General features: G+C 44.6%; 1 protein-coding gene across 2 annotated transcripts in view; it reads left to right on the top strand.

Moving 5' to 3' along the window:
- BRINP2 (bone morphogenetic protein/retinoic acid inducible neural-specific 2) overlaps window positions 1–16,582 on the top strand; it is a 115,058-nt gene extending 98,476 nt beyond the window's left edge. For both annotated transcript variants that reach the window (XM_011981447.1, XM_011981449.1), the window contains 4 exons: window positions 7,620–7,725; window positions 10,338–10,574; window positions 12,711–12,933; window positions 14,549–16,582. In XM_011981447.1, coding sequence (XP_011836837.1) covers window positions 7,620–7,725; window positions 10,338–10,574; window positions 12,711–12,933; window positions 14,549–15,665 — 1,683 coding nt within the window. In that variant the 3' untranslated portion in view covers window positions 15,666–16,582. The remainder of the gene's footprint in view (window positions 1–7,619; window positions 7,726–10,337; window positions 10,575–12,710; window positions 12,934–14,548) is intronic.
- The last annotated feature ends 447 nt before the right edge of the window (window positions 16,583–17,029 follow it).

Here is a 17,029-nt window from a genome sequence, read left to right on the forward strand (position 1 = left end):
AAATCATCATATCATATTGTATCATATTACTCCCTGCCTAAATTCCGTCAGTGGCCCCAAACTGTACATGGGACAGAGCCCAAACTACTGTTCCCCATCCTGGGTGGCAGTGTGATACAATGGAAAGAACATAGGCTCCAACCCAAGAATCTGAGTTCTGCCATTGTTCATGATGGGACTTTGAACAAGCCAAACTTCTCAGACCCTCAGTTTACTCATCCTAAAATTGTTGTACAATTAGAACAGTTTCTATCTTGAAGTTTTCCATGAGGTTTAATAAGAAAGTGTAGGCCGGTGTGGTGGCTCATGCCTGTAATTCCAGCACTTTGGGAGGCCGAGGTGGGCAGATCATGAGGTCAGGAGATCGAGACAATCCTGGCTAACACGGTGAAACCCCATCTCTACTAAAAATACAAAAAATTAGCCAGGCGTGGTGGCAGGCTCCTGTAATCCCAGCTACTCAGGAGGCTGAGGCAGGAGAATGGCGTGAACCCGGGAGGCAGAGCCTGCAGTGAGCCCAGATTGTGCCACTGCACTCCAGCCCAGAGGACAGAGTGAGATGCCGTCTCAAAAATAAATAAATAAATAAATAGATAAATAAATAAAAGAAAGTGTAGATAGTATTAACCATAGCACTGTTGGAGTGTGAAAAAGATTAATTCCTGTTCTTAACTAAACTATGTGACTATTGAAAATCTGTCTCTGCTGTCTTTCTAGTTCCATTTTTAACCAGTCCTTTGGTACTTTTCTCAACCCCCGTACTCCCCACTCTACTCTTCACCTTCCACTCATATTGTGTAAACCATTCATACCTAAATATCAGGCTTTCCTCAAATATGCCATGTTCTCATATCTCACTTTCCTGGCACTTGCTGTTTGCTTTACTTGTAATGCTTGTCTATTCACCTGAATGGCTCTTCTTCACCTTCTTTTGCTCAGCTTAAAAAGGTAACTCTTTTGTGAAGCCTTTCCTAACTCCCAAGATAGTCAAATGCCCCTCTTTAGGGTTTCAAACATATGCCTCTTTTATAGAGCATATCATTTGAACTGTAAAACTGAACATATGTCAGCTAACACAATGACCTCCACATGAGACGATGAGGTTCTTGTGGAAGAGGCTGGGTCTTGTTCAACTATGATTTCCCAATAAGAGTACAGAGCTTCCCACACTGTGGGCAGTGGGTAAAGGTTTGTTGAATTAATGAATGAGTCCCTGGACATGGCATTTTTCACATAGATTAGGCTCTTCTGCTTAGTGTGTACGCAAGTACATATAAGCATGCTTAGTTGAAAGAAACAGAAATCTACTCAAGGTAGCTTGAGTATAAAAATAGTTTAAGAGAACTCTGGTGAAAAATACCACAGCTCTCCAAGGACTAGGCACTAAATCTAATGCAGGCACATGGAACTTGGAAAAGTATGGTCATACTCTCAGGTTATTCTTTTTGTTTTTTGTTGAAATACATGTCACTACTTTTTCATCTGTGTCATCTTCCTGCTTCCCTAGTTGGAAATCTTTTATCTATTTATTCCATACTTTTCTGTACCTCGATGACTTTAACTTACATGTAACTTTGGCTTGCTGTGGAGTTGACTCTGGCTCTGCTGAATATTTTTCTGTTTTATCTCTTGGTCAATGCCACCACGGCAGAGGTCACTACTTTGTTCATTGCCATGTCCTCGGTTCCTGGCATATTTTAGGTGCCTTATAATTGTTTATTATTTGAATTTTATGAGTATCTACAATCACCTTTTAAATTTTTTCTTTCAGTATCATAGTTTTCAATTCTCTTGAGAAAGAATCTGGTTCAGTGTCTACCCTTAGTTTAATACAAAGAGTTGGGCTTGCATAGCCTTAACTATGGCTTTCTGGACCCACCTCTTAAGCAAAGTCTGTGGGTGGTGGAGCAAAAGGTGGTTAGACATCCCAAACTACATTTTTTATAGTGCCTATGAATGTACTTTCCAGAAATAGAGCCACTGCCCATCTCTTCAAAGAGGTCATCATCCTTGGAAGCCACTTTTTGAAGATTCTCCAAGAACACATTGAAAGTGAGATGAATATTCAACTTCCACTGGGCTGACAGATCTGGTAATTTTTTCTGTCTGGGAGTACAATGGGTTTTCCCCCTAGGAAGAAAACCATGAAAAAACAAGGATGATTTTGTATTTTTTTCAACCTTCATCTCTTCAAGTTTTCATATTTACATAACTTAGCAAGGTCTAGAGACCTGATGTGGCCTGTTCAAGGACCCATTGCTAGACTAAGGAGCAAAGGTGTGTGTTGGCATCCCACCCCACAGTTCTGCTCACTTTATGGGATTGACCTGCCCATTTTGTCCTGGCAGTAAGGTTCTCTGCCGGGGAACATTTCTTTGCTCTCACACACTTAGTACTTATAGATCCATATAGCAAAGGCCAATACACACAGCAGCACATCCTTCCTAGCTAACATCCTTTTGTTGGTGCTACAGTACCTGCCACCTACCTCCCTCTATGAATATGCCTCAGCAGCTGGCTTCCAGCACATTTATTACTCTTGAAAGAGGTGGATGGAGTTGGGATGGGGGATTCTGCTTACCTGCTCTGCCTTGGTAGAAGAAAAGTTCTTTAGCATATCTGCCTGTTTCTTGTTCCCCTAAGAAGATGTGCACTTACTACCCTTTCTTAGCAACTTCTTTGCACTAACATGGACTTATGCACCTTTTTGTTTATTTAATATATTCCTTAAGACCTCACTGAGCATCCCTCTCTGTTGGAAGGTTTACCCGAATTGGCACACACCTCTATTGCAGAAATTGTCACATTACATTGAGGATGTTTACATGCCTATCTCCCTCCTGACACATACACCCACGATGACACCAGGTCTTAGAGCGGCAGAGACTCTGTGGCAGATACACAGCTCCAGGTCCCTTTAGAGTGTTGTCTGGCATGTGGCGAGGTGAAGGCAGACTTACATGGTTTAGTGGGAAACAAACTTACTCAAGTAAGAAGACTTGGGATTGGTTTTGGCTTTGATGCTGTCTATTTGTATGACCTTGAGAAGTCATTGAACTCTATTTCTCTCATCCATGATACATATTACCAACTATCTGACTCACCTGCACACAGGGCTTACATTCAGCTGATATGGTTACATCAGTTTTTAAAATACTGAAACACTTCTATACAGCTGGTGAATAGTCTTCACTCCAACCCCCATGTACTGCCCTAACCACACTTACTCCCCCCTGTAGCCCCCAGATTTCCTTTTGATGGTAACCAAAAGGAGAGTATACCTCAGGAGGCCTCTAGAGCCCTGCCCTGGCACTAGGGCTGCCATCCCTTCTGATGAGTCAATGTGCTTCTGTTCTACCTGCTGATAAATACTGTGAATGTCACTCTTGGCTCTGCCATAGGGTTGGGGTGTCACCAAATGATACAGAGCACATGCAAACACTTTGCACACTGTGAAGGGCTGTATACATAGACATCCTGTCCATAATTCCCCAGAAGGGATTAGAGCCACAAAGGAGAGAAGGGGCTTGTTTCTAAATTACAGCTCACCCTGTATTTAGTTGAAGGCTGAGGAAGTACTTGGTGGGGAGGGCTTGACATGCTCACAAGGTGACTGAAGGGAGTTCACGCAAAAGTTCAGGTGGACCCCAGGATGAAAAAGAGTGTTTCTCACAAAACCTCCTTAAAAGTGACTTGTCTGAATTCCTCGCTGCAGCAGCCTGGGATTCAGTTTGCAGCTCTTTTAAGCACATACACCATCAGCTCTGTTCTCCCATCCCAGCCCGATTGCTCACAATTAGAAGCCCATTTCACTCGGCTCTTAGTTTGCAGGTGTCTCCTTAGGTAGGACAAGAGCAGCCTGGAAGTGGAAGGTGGAGGGTGGGGAGAGGAGACTGGCTGGAATGAGGGTTTGCACGATCTGGTATTTATGGAAAATTTGATGTGCTAATGAACCTGAGGTCCATCAGGGCTTTCTCAAGGCAGGATGGTCTCTGTCAACAGACCAGTTAGCACACAATTATTGGCCCTTTCTGAAAGCTTATCTGAGGCATTCTTTGAACAGTGTGTGCCTGAGTGAACTGCACTCTCCATTACCTGTATAGGCTCTCTTTATAATCTGCCAAAGCTGTCTGCCTCTTCTACAGAGAAAAGCACAGGATTCTCTTGAACAATCCTCCAGAGATGCTGAGGTTTTCCTCACTTTGGGGCGAGGGATTGGGGGTGTCTCAGGCTATTCTGCTTACTCAAGTCAGTACTCAGGCAAAAACTGCAACGGGTCCCTCTCCAGCTCCCTCTATTCTTTTCACCTCCTTACTTCTGAAGGGAGAAGACAGCATCTCAGAGCAGAATAGCAATGAAAAGCACTATGACTTTGGGAACTAGTGAAACTTGAGTGGGCCTTCCTCACTCTTCAGGTTCTTAACTCTAACAGGAAATGAGCATAAGGATCATGTTATTTTTCTCCTAATTCCCATCCTTGTGCCACAATTAAAGTGAAGTTACTCACACCCTTTCAATGACTTACCGAATTGATTGTCCTCTTTTGGGACTGACCTTTAGAAACAGCAAAGTAAAGGTCAGAAAATTGAATCAAAGATAGCCCAGCATGATGAGCAAGATGATGGTGGTTGGGGGAGGGGGGGTGGGGAGCAGATGCATTGGTGGCAGGTAGGGATGGGGGAGGGAGAAGGGGAAGGAAAGGAAAGTTCCTATTGTGGCTGTTCTCTAGCCTGTCCTCCTCTTTGGGTCGCATCTTGTTCCCACTTAAGGCTTGTTAGCTTCCTTTTTTCCTGGACCTGATTGGTGAGTGGCCAAGTCAGGAGTAAGTGGATGGATAAGCCAGTGAAAACCCCAATGATGATGGAGTGGCCAGCTTACCTGTAGGCAGGGACAGGCAAGCCTCCAAATACCATACCCCTGTGTCCCACCTCTGTCCTTCAGCCCACCCTAACCTAGAGGGGCAAACTTCCCCAGAGTAGCTGGGACAGTCATTGGCCATGGCTCTTCATAGGGGGAATTCGACACCATAAAGAAAGTGAAGACTTCACCTTGAAATGAGGCTGCCTCTGCTTCCCAAGTACAGTCTGACCAGTAGTCAATCACCCACTCACCCAATAAAGAAACATGATTCAGCACCTGTGTCCACATGTGGAGGGAGGCAGGCTCATGTGTAACAGCCAGAACACTGGGATTATTTAAGTACATTTCCACTTGTCTCTAAGCTCCTTACTGGCCATGACTATGTCTTATTCATCTGTGAGTTCCAGATGCTCCTTGAATATTTGTTAAATGAACAAATGAGTAAATAAAAGAATGAATGAATGAGCCAAATAAATCTTATCCTTGCGGGTGACTGTATGACCTGGAATAAATCATTTAACTTATCTGAGCCTTGGTTTCCTGGTCTGCATTGTAAGGATAATCAAACTGATCTGAGGTCAGTACAATTTGTTTTGCTCAATGTTAACATTCTGAGGAGAGAGCAGATCACTAAAATATTTTGGGTGGACTGGTCTGTTTAGAATACTTGTGTTTGACAGTGATGGCATGTAAAGGATTTAGACTCTATTTTCTATAGTCCTTTGACCTGCCTGCTCAGGAGACAAAAGGGTATTGAACTGGAGTCTGAGGACTGTAAAGTTAGAATCCTGTTTCTGCTACTCATCAGCTCTGTGGTCTCAAAGACTATAACTCTCTGAACTTTACTTTCCTCCTTGGAGAGTGATAGTAATGAGATTTGTTCCGGTGAGTTCTTGGGAAAGTTAAGTAGGATGCTCTTGGAGGAAGAATTTGGAAAACTGTAGAGAAGCTGTCCCTACCCCTGGCGTGGCCTCGGTCTAGTTCTCCCTGCTGCCTCTCACGCTTTGTGCCTATTGCTACCCTTTGGTATTTATGTGGAGTTACCCTTCTTTATTCAATTTCCCTTCCCTTCCTTGCCACCCCTACTCATTCTTGAAAACGAATTCATGGCTTACTTCCTTCATAAAGCATTCGTGGACTACTTCAAGCTACAGGAATCCCTCCTGCCTCTCTCCTGATTGTTTTTGCTCAGCATCACGCAATCTCTCACTTTATCACTCTGCTCTATGTGTGTTTTTTAAACCTAGGTCTACTAAACTCCCTTGAAGAATGTCCCTTACACTTTCATATTCACCATGGTAACAAGGCAGGGTGCTAGACACATGCACTATGCACTTCCAAGCCTGTGTGCTGCAGAGATCACACTGTCCCTTCTCCTTTTCCTCGTAGTACATTTCCTTTCTTCCCACCTGTCTACTCCCTACTTCTCCTTAGGGACCAACACAGATGGTGCCTCCTCTGCTACTTCCTCTCTTGTTTCCCTTTGTTTAGAGCTGTGCTTCCTTAGAGCTTATCATGATGCGGGCTCCTACCGTGACTTGGATGTCTGTCAGTCAGCTGTGTATGCACCTGCCTCCCCCACAGGTTATGACCTCCTGGAGGTGTGTACATTGTTGCACACACCTCCCTACCCTGAAAAGCCTGGAACATATTATATGTGCATTCTCTTGTTTATTGAGTACCTACTATGTGCCAGAAACTGTTAATTGCTGTCGACAAAATGGTGAGCAAAATAAACGCGAGCTTCCCTCTTTGGAGCCTATAGTGTGTAGGATCCAGACATGGATCACATTCTTGCAGAAAGAGATGCAAAACTGCAACTCCTGTGCCTACTGCAAAGCAGGGGGTGCTGAAACCAGAAGAGGAGGTCAGACGTGTCAGATTGGGCTTCCACGATGAACTTCAGGAAAGGTGCTCTATAAATGTTTGAAGAATTGCATGAAATTAAACAGTGGCTGCTCAATAAATACTCGTTGATTGGTTGATTGATTGTTGGCAAAGCCTTCAGAGATCCTGAGAAGAAAGGGCCTCAGGTCCCCATCATTCTTATTACATAATTATTTCAGTGCATTTAAAGCTTCCCATTTTTCATCTTATACTTTAAACATCAGGGAAAACTGATGGGCCAACTTTATGATATTTTAAAATGACTCTATGGTGTTTTGGAATATTACATGGCTATAAGAGTTTATGTATATTTAATATATGTATTAAAATATGCAGTAAGCCCATGGCTGATTTTCTCTAAGGACGTCTCAGTGCCGAGGTGGGACTTAAATGTTTAATACTAATACTAATACTCATAACTCATATTTCTCTAGTGCTTTTCATCTTTAGGATCCATAAAGCCTGTGAGTAGCACATCAAGTGGATGCAGCTGGGCTTGCCAGCAGGCTGACAGGGACCACATATGGCCTCTTGCCTTCTTCTGGAGGGAGAAGGGGTGACTCGAGCTTAAGGTTTCACTCCTTCTCCAGCATTCTCCGCCTTTCCAGACACAAATTCCCTTTGGCTGTCTCTGAAAGGCTCTCACTTACATACAACTGCTGCTGCCAGCCAGCCATATGTAACAGACACTCACTGCCTCAGGACAAGGAAGAAAGTGACTTTCTACCTCTGGAGTACGAAAAGGCAGGTATCACTGCTGTAGCTGGTCGAGGACAGGATGTGGAGCTGGAGCTGGAGCAGCTGGAGAAGGGAAGTACAAAGGGAGTCTCCACTTGTTATCTAAACCCACTCCCTACTCCTTCCTTCTCTAGGTCACCGAGACCAGGACCGGTCCTCTGGGCTGCAGCAACTATGACAATCTGGACTCAGTCAGTTCTGTCCTGGTACAGAGTCCGGAGAACAAAGTGCAGTTACTTGGTAAGCAGCACTGTGATAGTTTTCATACCTTTCACACCTGATTAAAAAACAAAAAACAAAAAACAAAACCTAGATCAAATAGCAGGATAAAATTCTGCCTGTTCCATTTGATGAAACCTTTCTTAAGACAAGCACTACCACAAGTTCTGGGACCTGTATTTAACAACTTTCCATCATGTTTTAAGAAACTTTCTGGTATGGTTTGCCGTATACCCCAGATCTATTGCTCATATCACATGACACCTCAATCATCCCACTTCACATTCCATCTCAAGTCCTCTGTCACAATCCTGTAAGGAACAGCATACCCATCCTTATAAGCCTTTACCTAGTTCAACGATCTTCATTTCCCAGAAAACTCTCTGCTTTATCCCAAAGACACATTGAGGAATAGCTGGCCTTTACAGAGTGGTTATAAGACTACCATCCAGCTCAACTAAGAGCTATACAAAGTGGGGAACCACTACTTACTGGAACCACAGTTTGAAGGTGGCCCCTGCTTTCTGTTATCTGTCTGTGATCTTGCAAATGGGTGATTCAAAGTCAGGAGATGAGTTTGAGAAGAATAAGAATTTGATTTGAGACAGAACAAGCAAAACTGTGAAAGAAAAGGGAAAGAAAACCACACTAACTCTGGAGGTTGGGGGCTAAGGGCAGACGTGCATCTCTTGCTCTCTGTTCCCCACAGACATCCTGGGGGCAGGGCTATGCAAACTGGTTCAGTGGGAAAACTTTATTTTTCTCAAGGCCTAACTGAATTGTACTCTGTTTAAGATATTACTGTCTCAGCATTACAAAATCAATAACCCTCACCCAAGATCTACGATTACAAATTCCAGGCAACCGGAGTCAAATGCGACCCAGCAATGCTTTAGGAATAAAGAAATATATAAGAAAGAAGATTAAAAACTCATTTATTTAGAGCTACCTAAGGCAATTAGCATTCCTCTTCACTGAGGTCCCTGCATGGACTGGGTTTGTGTCTAGAAAGTAGCAGTGAGTGAAATTCAAAATGTCTAGTTGTTCATTTGGAATAGTTTATGCTATTTAATTTTATAGCCCATCACTCATGCAGACATTTCTCGGGGCACTTATTTTATAGCATGGGAAGTGTTCTGGTGAGGAGGAGGGATGTGATGGGGGAGGTGAAAGGAACGAACTTGGAAAGGGTGAGTGCTGAAAGCAAGCATGTGGACGGGGTGTGTGAGGAGAACCACTCAAATGCCACAGTAGGCACAGTGCCAAGAAAGGAAAATTTAGGGGCAGTTCAGAATTGGAGGTAGACCTCAAGAAAGAACAACAAACACCCACTGCTGCTGGCAATTTTAAGTTATATTTTGAGGTCTGCTGAGACTGGGATACATACTTTGAGTTCTCTGGTTTCCTGCCAAGGACAAGGTCAAGGGCCTAAAAATAAACAGCTGGCAGACATTTGAGGAAAGAGGAGCTCACCATATCCAGAAATTCTTATATTCCTCACTTTCCTGGCACAAGGTTTCACAATGTCCCTACTCGGGGAGCCTCCTGCAGATCTGACCTCGAACGTGGCCCAGACTGCATCCAAAGGTGTGCCTACCCTTTGTTCATCCTTTGGTAAGCTTCCAGCAGCCGCCTTGTGAGTGGCTTGAAGCCAACTAGGAGTATGTTCTGCTATAGGTAAACTGGTAGTTACTGCAGTTGGGTTAGAAAACTGAAGCTCAGAGCAATTTAGTGCATTGTATCCAAGATCAGAAGCTAATTGGAAGAGAGCTGAGAGCCATTCATATCTATCCAGGCATGACTGATCTCAGGGCATTGACCACCATCCCCTCTTCAAATCTTCTTAAGAGTTAAATCCTATTGAAATAGGACAGGCAGTCCCAGTTATATAGTATTAGCTGATGAGACAAGGGCAGGATCTGAAACTAAGCAGATTCTATGAGTGCTGTGATTTGGGCAGGTCATTGTGGTCTTAGGGCTTGGATTTCCTTACCTATAAAAACCTCAGTATGAGCACAAATGTTATTTGCAATCATATATAAAAAGTACTCAACATAGTACCTGGACACTGTATACCCACAATATCTGTTCCTATCTCTTAACCAGGACAGCTTCCCTGGTCATCAGGGCTGGGGTGGAAGGCCCAGAAGGGTCAGAATTCAACAATGTCCTAGGATGCCTACTGCTAATCTCAGTTAAGCTAAAAACAGGAGGATGGCTACAGAAGGCAGGGCAAAAAGCCCATCAAACCTTGTTTTCTTGCCCAAGAGGGCTGTAAGCTCTTCTTTTATCTGAAACATCTTCCCGTTTCCATCCCAGAAATGCTGATGTGTAGCCAATAAGCCTGTGCTTATGATATGCACGCTCTCAATTTGGCTGATCTGAGGGGTTTGGCTAAGCCTTGGGCTTTGATGTTCCCATCTGCATTTTCAGATCCTCCCCCATCTGTCACTGGGGCAGCAGTAGCCTTCTCTCCCAACAAGCTCAGCAGGATCGGGCGCTGGGGTGACCACGCTTGGACCCAGGATGCACAAGTCAGCAGAACCCCAGCTGGGGCTCCTGCAGCCTTGGGCATGGACAACTGAGTCCTCACTGGTTCTTCCCAGAGATTCCTTGACACATCCTTTCCCCAGGCCTTCAGGTGCTGCTGCCTGAGTATCTGCGTGAGCGCTTTGTAGCCGCAGCACTCAGCTACATCACATGCAGCTCTGAGGGTGAGCTCGTCTGCAAGGAGAATGACTGCTGGTGCAAGTGCAGCCCCACCTTCCCTGAATGCAACTGCCCTGATGCTGACATCCAGGCCATGGAGGACAGCCTGCTGCAGATCCAAGACTCCTGGGCCACTCACAACCGGCAGTTTGAAGAGTCAGGTGAGCAGCCAGCTGACCCAGAATTCCTCCCTGTCAATGAGAGGTGGCTGTGAGGTGCAGAGCAAGAACTTGGGGAGAACAAAACTTGAGAGGTGAGGATCCTCATGGGGATCCTGACACGGCCAGTTACTATGTCTGTAACCTCAACCAGGTTATATCACCACCCTGAGGCTCAAGTGGTTTCATTTTTTTCTAGGCCATTGGTATTATGTCCATTTACATAGGTGTGTTTTAAGGACTTAATAAACTAAGATAAACATAATTAAGGACATAGACCTTGTTTGTCTTGTTTGCTACTGATTCCACAGTGCCTAGAGCAATGCTTGCACATAAGGTTCGCTATAAATATGTGTTGAATAAATGAAGTGCATAGAATGGTTCTAGATGACATCCAATACAATTCAGTTGTTGTTTGTTGCTGTTAAAGCTAATATCAGTTACCTTGAGACCCAGATTCAAGAGAACTGGTTTTGCATCCTTGCCTGGTTTGACAAGCTTTATGACCTTGGATTAGCCGTGCAGCTTCTCAAGGTCTGAGTTTCCTCATCTGAAAAAGAGGGAGGGTGATAATAGTGAATGGAAGGCTCACATGAGATCATGTAGATGAATTCAATGTATAAATTACTCTGCATGGTATATTTGCACATTTCAACACTAAATGAATGATATTTATGTGGTTATAGTTCAAAAACATAATATTAAATAAAACAAACCAAGGCAAAAAGGTTATATTATATATATTTATATAATGTCTTCATATAATACTATAATTTATTAAATATAATACATGTTTAATACTATTTATATAATGTTTACAAACAGGATACCCAATACATGATACTTTTATGGATAACTACATTTGTAAAAAAATTAAAAATATGTGATAATGGAAAAGAAAACATCAAGAGAGTGGTTATATCTGGATAGAGAGAAAGGGAGGTTTAGGGCCCTCATGTGCAGTATATTTGGTTTGCTTTATTTCTTAAAGAAAAAAATCTGAAGCCAATATGGCAGAATGGCAAAAGCTAATGGCAGACACATGGGAGTTTGCCTTTTTGTTCTGCATGCTCTTCCACATACTCAAATGTTTTAACTATGCACATACTAGATGTTAGTGCCATTACTAGGCATGCTTCTCCAGTCTTCCGGGGAAATGAGGAACCAGGTACATGAGAAATCAAAATGAGCTGAGGCCCCAGGGGTTGCCATTTTAAGTCCTGGACAAGGCATTTAGTAGCTAAGGAGAATATCACATTCCAGTCCCCAGCCCCATGCTTTGGGCTATGGTGGTGGGTTATGGTCCATAACATGACTTTGGGCCTTTATTACTATGAGTTACTGCTAATGAATAAATCAGGGCTCTCTAGACCTCCACCAGGAGACCTGGCAGCTGCAGGTCCCAAGGAAAAGCAGAGCAATGCACAGAAACCTGCGCATGAGTTCAGAAGCCATGGTGTGCCCAGGAAGCTCTAAGGAGAACCTAGACTCAGCAGGAACTTAGAAGCAGAAGGCAGATTGCTTCTAAATTTGCTGTAGGGCAGAATGGGTATCTGCCCAAGAACTGAAGCCGAAAAGAGAAGAAGAGTATCTTAGACAGTCAGAGAGGAGGATATGGATGGGAGAGGCCGGTCTCAGGGACTGGAGGATTTCTAGAAAGATTTCTGAGCTAGGTGTTGCATCTTCTCTGGGCCTACTTGTGCCAGTCTGGGTGCACACTCACCTTCACGAGGGCCCCACATGTTCCATATGGGTGTTGTGGTGCTATTGAAGAGGATTGGCCTGAGATAGTGTTGTGGATGTCTCAGAAGGAAGTATAAAGGGGGGAAAGAGATGCATCCAATGTCATTTGCAATAGCAGGAGCTCTGGCCCCTCTGAGGGTGGCAGAGATCTATTTTGAAATTCAGAGGCATAGGGGTAGAAAAGATGAGAAAATTCATGAGGCCATATTTTACAACTTGTTAATTATTTCTCAATAAAGGTGTTGATTTTTAAAAAAGCACCTGGGAGAATGGGTGTGCAGCCTCCTTCCTCATGCAGTAACTCTGAAGGGCCCTGGATCTGGGCAGTGTCCACCTGTCCCTACCAGAGCTCTGCATAGCTGCCCCTCAGCTCAGGTCCTGCGTTCTTGTTCACAGAAGAGTTCCAGGCCCTGCTGAAAAGGCTGCCCGATGACCGGTTCCTGAACTCCACAGCTATCTCCCAGTTCTGGGCCATGGACACCAGCCTTCAGCACCGCTACCAGCAGCTGGGAGCTGGCTTGAAAGTGCTGTTCAAAAAGACCCATCGGATCGTCCGCCGGCTCTTCAACCTCTGCAAGCGCTGTCATCGCCAGCCTCGCTTCCGCCTGCCCAAGGAGAGGTGAGCACTCCCTGGATGCTAGAGCAGAGCTCAGCACCTCCCCCGACAGCTGCTGAGGCCAAGGAGAACCCTCTGTCCAATGTAGGGGATCTGGGAGTGGTGACTCACACATAGCCTTCCAGTTATCTCAGCCTACTCATGTGTGTCATTCTCAGCTGTGAGTTGTGTCTGAAGTGAGACAGAGAAAAAAAAGATGGGCTGATTTTACTTTTATCTAAATTATAGTTGATTCAAATGTTATTCTAGTAATGCTCTAATTCTCATTTACTGATTTCCATTTTAATAAGTCTAAGAAAAAAAGGGATGGAGTTAAATTTCATCCAGCTATTGCATCTGATGAAAAACACACACACTGGCTTGTGTCAAACAAATGATTCTGCTCTGGGTCACAGGAGGAAAGAAAGTAGAGACCTGCACCCTCAGGGATAGAGTGGGGCTGTATCATGACAGGCATCCACTTGTTCATCCACTCATTTATTTATTTATTTGACAAGTTTTTGAATCCATATTCCATGCCTTACTATTAAGCTGCAGGGGTATTCATGAATTGGAAAGATTTAACAAACAGAAACATAAAAACTAGAAAATTATAACTATGTGGCAACCACTTAAATTTGTGGTGGTGGAACATAAATCAAAGGGATAGTCTCCTAGAGGTAAAAACCAGAAAGGAAAGCTTCCTTGGAGAAGAAAGTCTTGGAAGAGAGGGAAATTGCTCTGGTACACGTGAGGTAGGACAGTCTTCCAAGTCAAGGAGGCCACCTTCACAGCCAGCAACCCAGTGGTGCAGCTCTATCAGAGGCACAGGTAAGAAGGGAAGCATACAAAGAAGAGGTTTTGAGAGGAGTTCATTTATTCTTCTTTCAACAAATAATGATTAAATGCTTACCATGCATAGAAACAATTCTCATTTCTGAGAAGCTATTGGTCTCAAGACAGTGTTCCTGCTTTCATGGTATTTATTAACAGGGAAGAAGTTTATAAACAAGTAAACAATAAATAAATAATTTCAGATACTGATAATTGTCATGGATTGAATAAAACAGGGTGATGTGATGGAGAGTGAGTGCAGTGGTTCTTCTAGCAGGGACATCAGGGTAGACTTCTTTGAAGAGGAAACATAAGAGCTAAAATCAAAATTTCAAGAGAATCAGCCATAGAAAATTTCTGCTCTTGGTGGAGGAGTGAGAGGAGCAGAGAGAAGAGAAAGGACAGAAACCTTGAAGAGGGAATGAAAGTTGGCAAGAAGTTAGAAGATTTGAAGAGCCATCTTATTTAGAAGACTGAAAACAGATTTGACACAAAAGATGCTGGAGATCCTCCGTAGGTTTTTGGATAAGGGAATGAAGGAGGACTTGGGAGAGATGAGCCTAGTTGCTCTCAGTACAAGTTTGGTGTCCAGTATTTCTGGTGCTGACCCATCAGACACAGAACTCTAGGCTTTGCTCAATTAGTCCAAAGTAGTAAAGTGGAGTTTCCACCACTCAGAGATCTCAGGGATTTTATCTTCCTCATTGCCTTCCATGCCTAGTGGTCAATGTCTTGCTACCCTTAGGGAGGGTGTCAGTGTGTGACTTCTTTTCACTCTTACTTCATTTTATCTCTGCTCCCAAAGGTCCTTGTCCTACTGGTGGAACCGAATCCAGTCCCTCCTCTACTGTGGGGAAAGCACCTTTCCTGGCACTTTCCTGGAACAGAGCCACAGCTGCACCTGCCCTTATGATCAATCTTCCTGCCAGGGCCCCATCCCATGTGCCTTGGGCGAAGGGCCTGCGTGTGCCCACTGTGCTCCAGACAATAGCACACGCTGTGGGAGCTGCAATCCAGGCTATGTGCTGGCCCAGGGGCTGTGCCGGCCAGAGGTGGCTGAGTCCCTGGAGAACTTTCTTGGGCTGGAGACAGACTTGCAGGACCTGGAGCTAAAGTACCTGCTGCAGAAGCAGGATAGCCGCATTGAGGTACACTCCATATTCATCAGCAATGACATGCGGCTGGGCAGCTGGTTTGACCCTTCCTGGAGGAAGCGCATGCTGCTCACCCTGAAGAGCAACAAGTACAAGCCTGGGCTGGTGCACGTGATGTTGGCCTTGTCCTTGCAGATCTGTCTCACCAAGAACAGCACCCTGGAGCCTGTCATGGCCATCTATGTCAACCCCTTTGGGGGCAGCCACTCTGAGAGCTGGTTCATGCCTGTGAATGAGGGCAGCTTTCCTGACTGGGAAAGGACTAACGTGGATGCAGCTGCCCAGTGCCAAAACTGGACTATCACCTTGGGGAATAGGTGGAAGACTTTCTTTGAGACAGTTCATGTTTACCTACGGAGCCGCATCAAGTCCCTGGATGACAGCTCCAATGAGACAATCTACTATGAGCCCCTGGAGATGACTGATCCCTCTAAGAATTTGGGTTACATGAAAATTAACACCTTGCAGGTCTTTGGCTACAGCCTGCCCTTTGACCCAGATGCTATCCGGGACCTAATTCTCCAGCTGGACTACCCATATACTCAAGGTTCCCAGGACTCTGCACTCTTGCAGCTCATTGAGCTCAGGGACCGGGTGAACCAGCTTTCTCCACCTGGCAAAGTCCGACTTGACCTTTTCTCCTGCTTGCTCCGGCATCGGCTCAAGCTGGCCAACAATGAGGTGGGCAGGATCCAGTCCTCCCTGAGGGCTTTCAATTCTAAGCTGCCAAACCCTGTGGAATATGAAACCGGCAAACTCTGTAGCTAATGGGCGGCCCACTTCAGCACTGGGCAAGGAGGCGATCCATGAATCTGGGGTACAAAGATAATCTAAGCCCTCACCTTAGTGCCAACAGGGTATGCTCCCACCACGAGACTTTCAGCATCCAGCAGATGGGACCTTGAGGCTTGAGCTGAAGCAGGCGAGAGAGACAGCTACTGTGCACATGTGCGTACACAGACACAGACACACACACACACACACACACTGGCACAGGGAGGCTACAGCTCAGCAGCCTCGGATCTGTAAAGTCGATCGGTGCTTTCTAAAATGAATGCAATTGAAAGAAAGGAGCCAAGGAAGAGATTAAGAAAAAGAACCAGCCGAACCATGAAACAAACAAAAATCCTTAAAAGTGATTCTTGTCATTCAAGAAAGCAAGAGGGGACAACAATGGGAGGGGTCGGAGCTCTTCCTCCCCCTCTGTGGAGTCACTTTTGTATTCTTTTTAACCAGATTTCTTAAAATGTTGTTGTTTTGTGAATCCTGACATTGGTTCTTACTTTTGTATGCTGCCTCCTCTGTGCCCTCCCAAATGCTGACTGGGAAACATGAGAAGTACAACCAACACAGGAACGAGCGCCAAGGGCAGGCAGCGGCCTCCTTGCTCCCCTCCCTTACTCCTCCTTCTCTGCTGCCTCCTCCCCCCACCAAGTTTCAGGGCCCTGGATTGTTACCAGTTCCCCTTGTGGTTCCTTCAGAGCTCCTTTCCAACAGCATCTCTCTGTCCAAGAAAGCAGCTCTATCAAGTTAGAGAGAGAGAGAGAGACAATGTGTAGGAAAATGTTCTTTTTTAAAAAAAATAACAAAAAAAAAACCAAAATTATTTATTTTGTGATTGTTTTCCTTGTCAATCTGCTCCAACCACCTGAACATCTAAGTAAACATTTACCTGGTTTAATATATTTTTGGAAAGGCCTTTTTTAGTGGGAAAAATGAGAGAAAAAAGAAAAATAGAGAGTATCGTTCCCTGGGTTACCTGGATTTTTCTTTTTAATTGTTATTTGCATGACACAAGAGTGTCCATGAAGCAGAGATAGTACTGTGTGGGAGGCTGGTTGATTGACAGATATGCAAGTTACACAAGGGAATGAGTGCCTGTGCTGACTGGGGTGGGAGGGGTGTATGAGAGAGAGAGATTAAATGAGAAGTGAGGTAGAACTATCCCAGGGAGTTATCTCACTACACTCCCACCACCTTTTCTTCTCTCTGGGTGTGAGGGTTAACATGGGTCCTCAAACCAGGATTTCCCATGATGGGGAGAGTAGTTAAAAAGGCCTTGCTTCGAAGAGGAACTGCAGTCTTTGCACTGGGCAAAGTCCTGCTAAAGGGGCTCCTGTTTGCCGACACTG

This window comes from Mandrillus leucophaeus, unplaced genomic scaffold (assembly GCF_000951045.1).
Source record: "Mandrillus leucophaeus isolate KB7577 unplaced genomic scaffold, Mleu.le_1.0 Scaffold226, whole genome shotgun sequence".
Classification (NCBI taxonomy): domain Eukaryota; kingdom Metazoa; phylum Chordata; class Mammalia; order Primates; family Cercopithecidae; genus Mandrillus; species Mandrillus leucophaeus.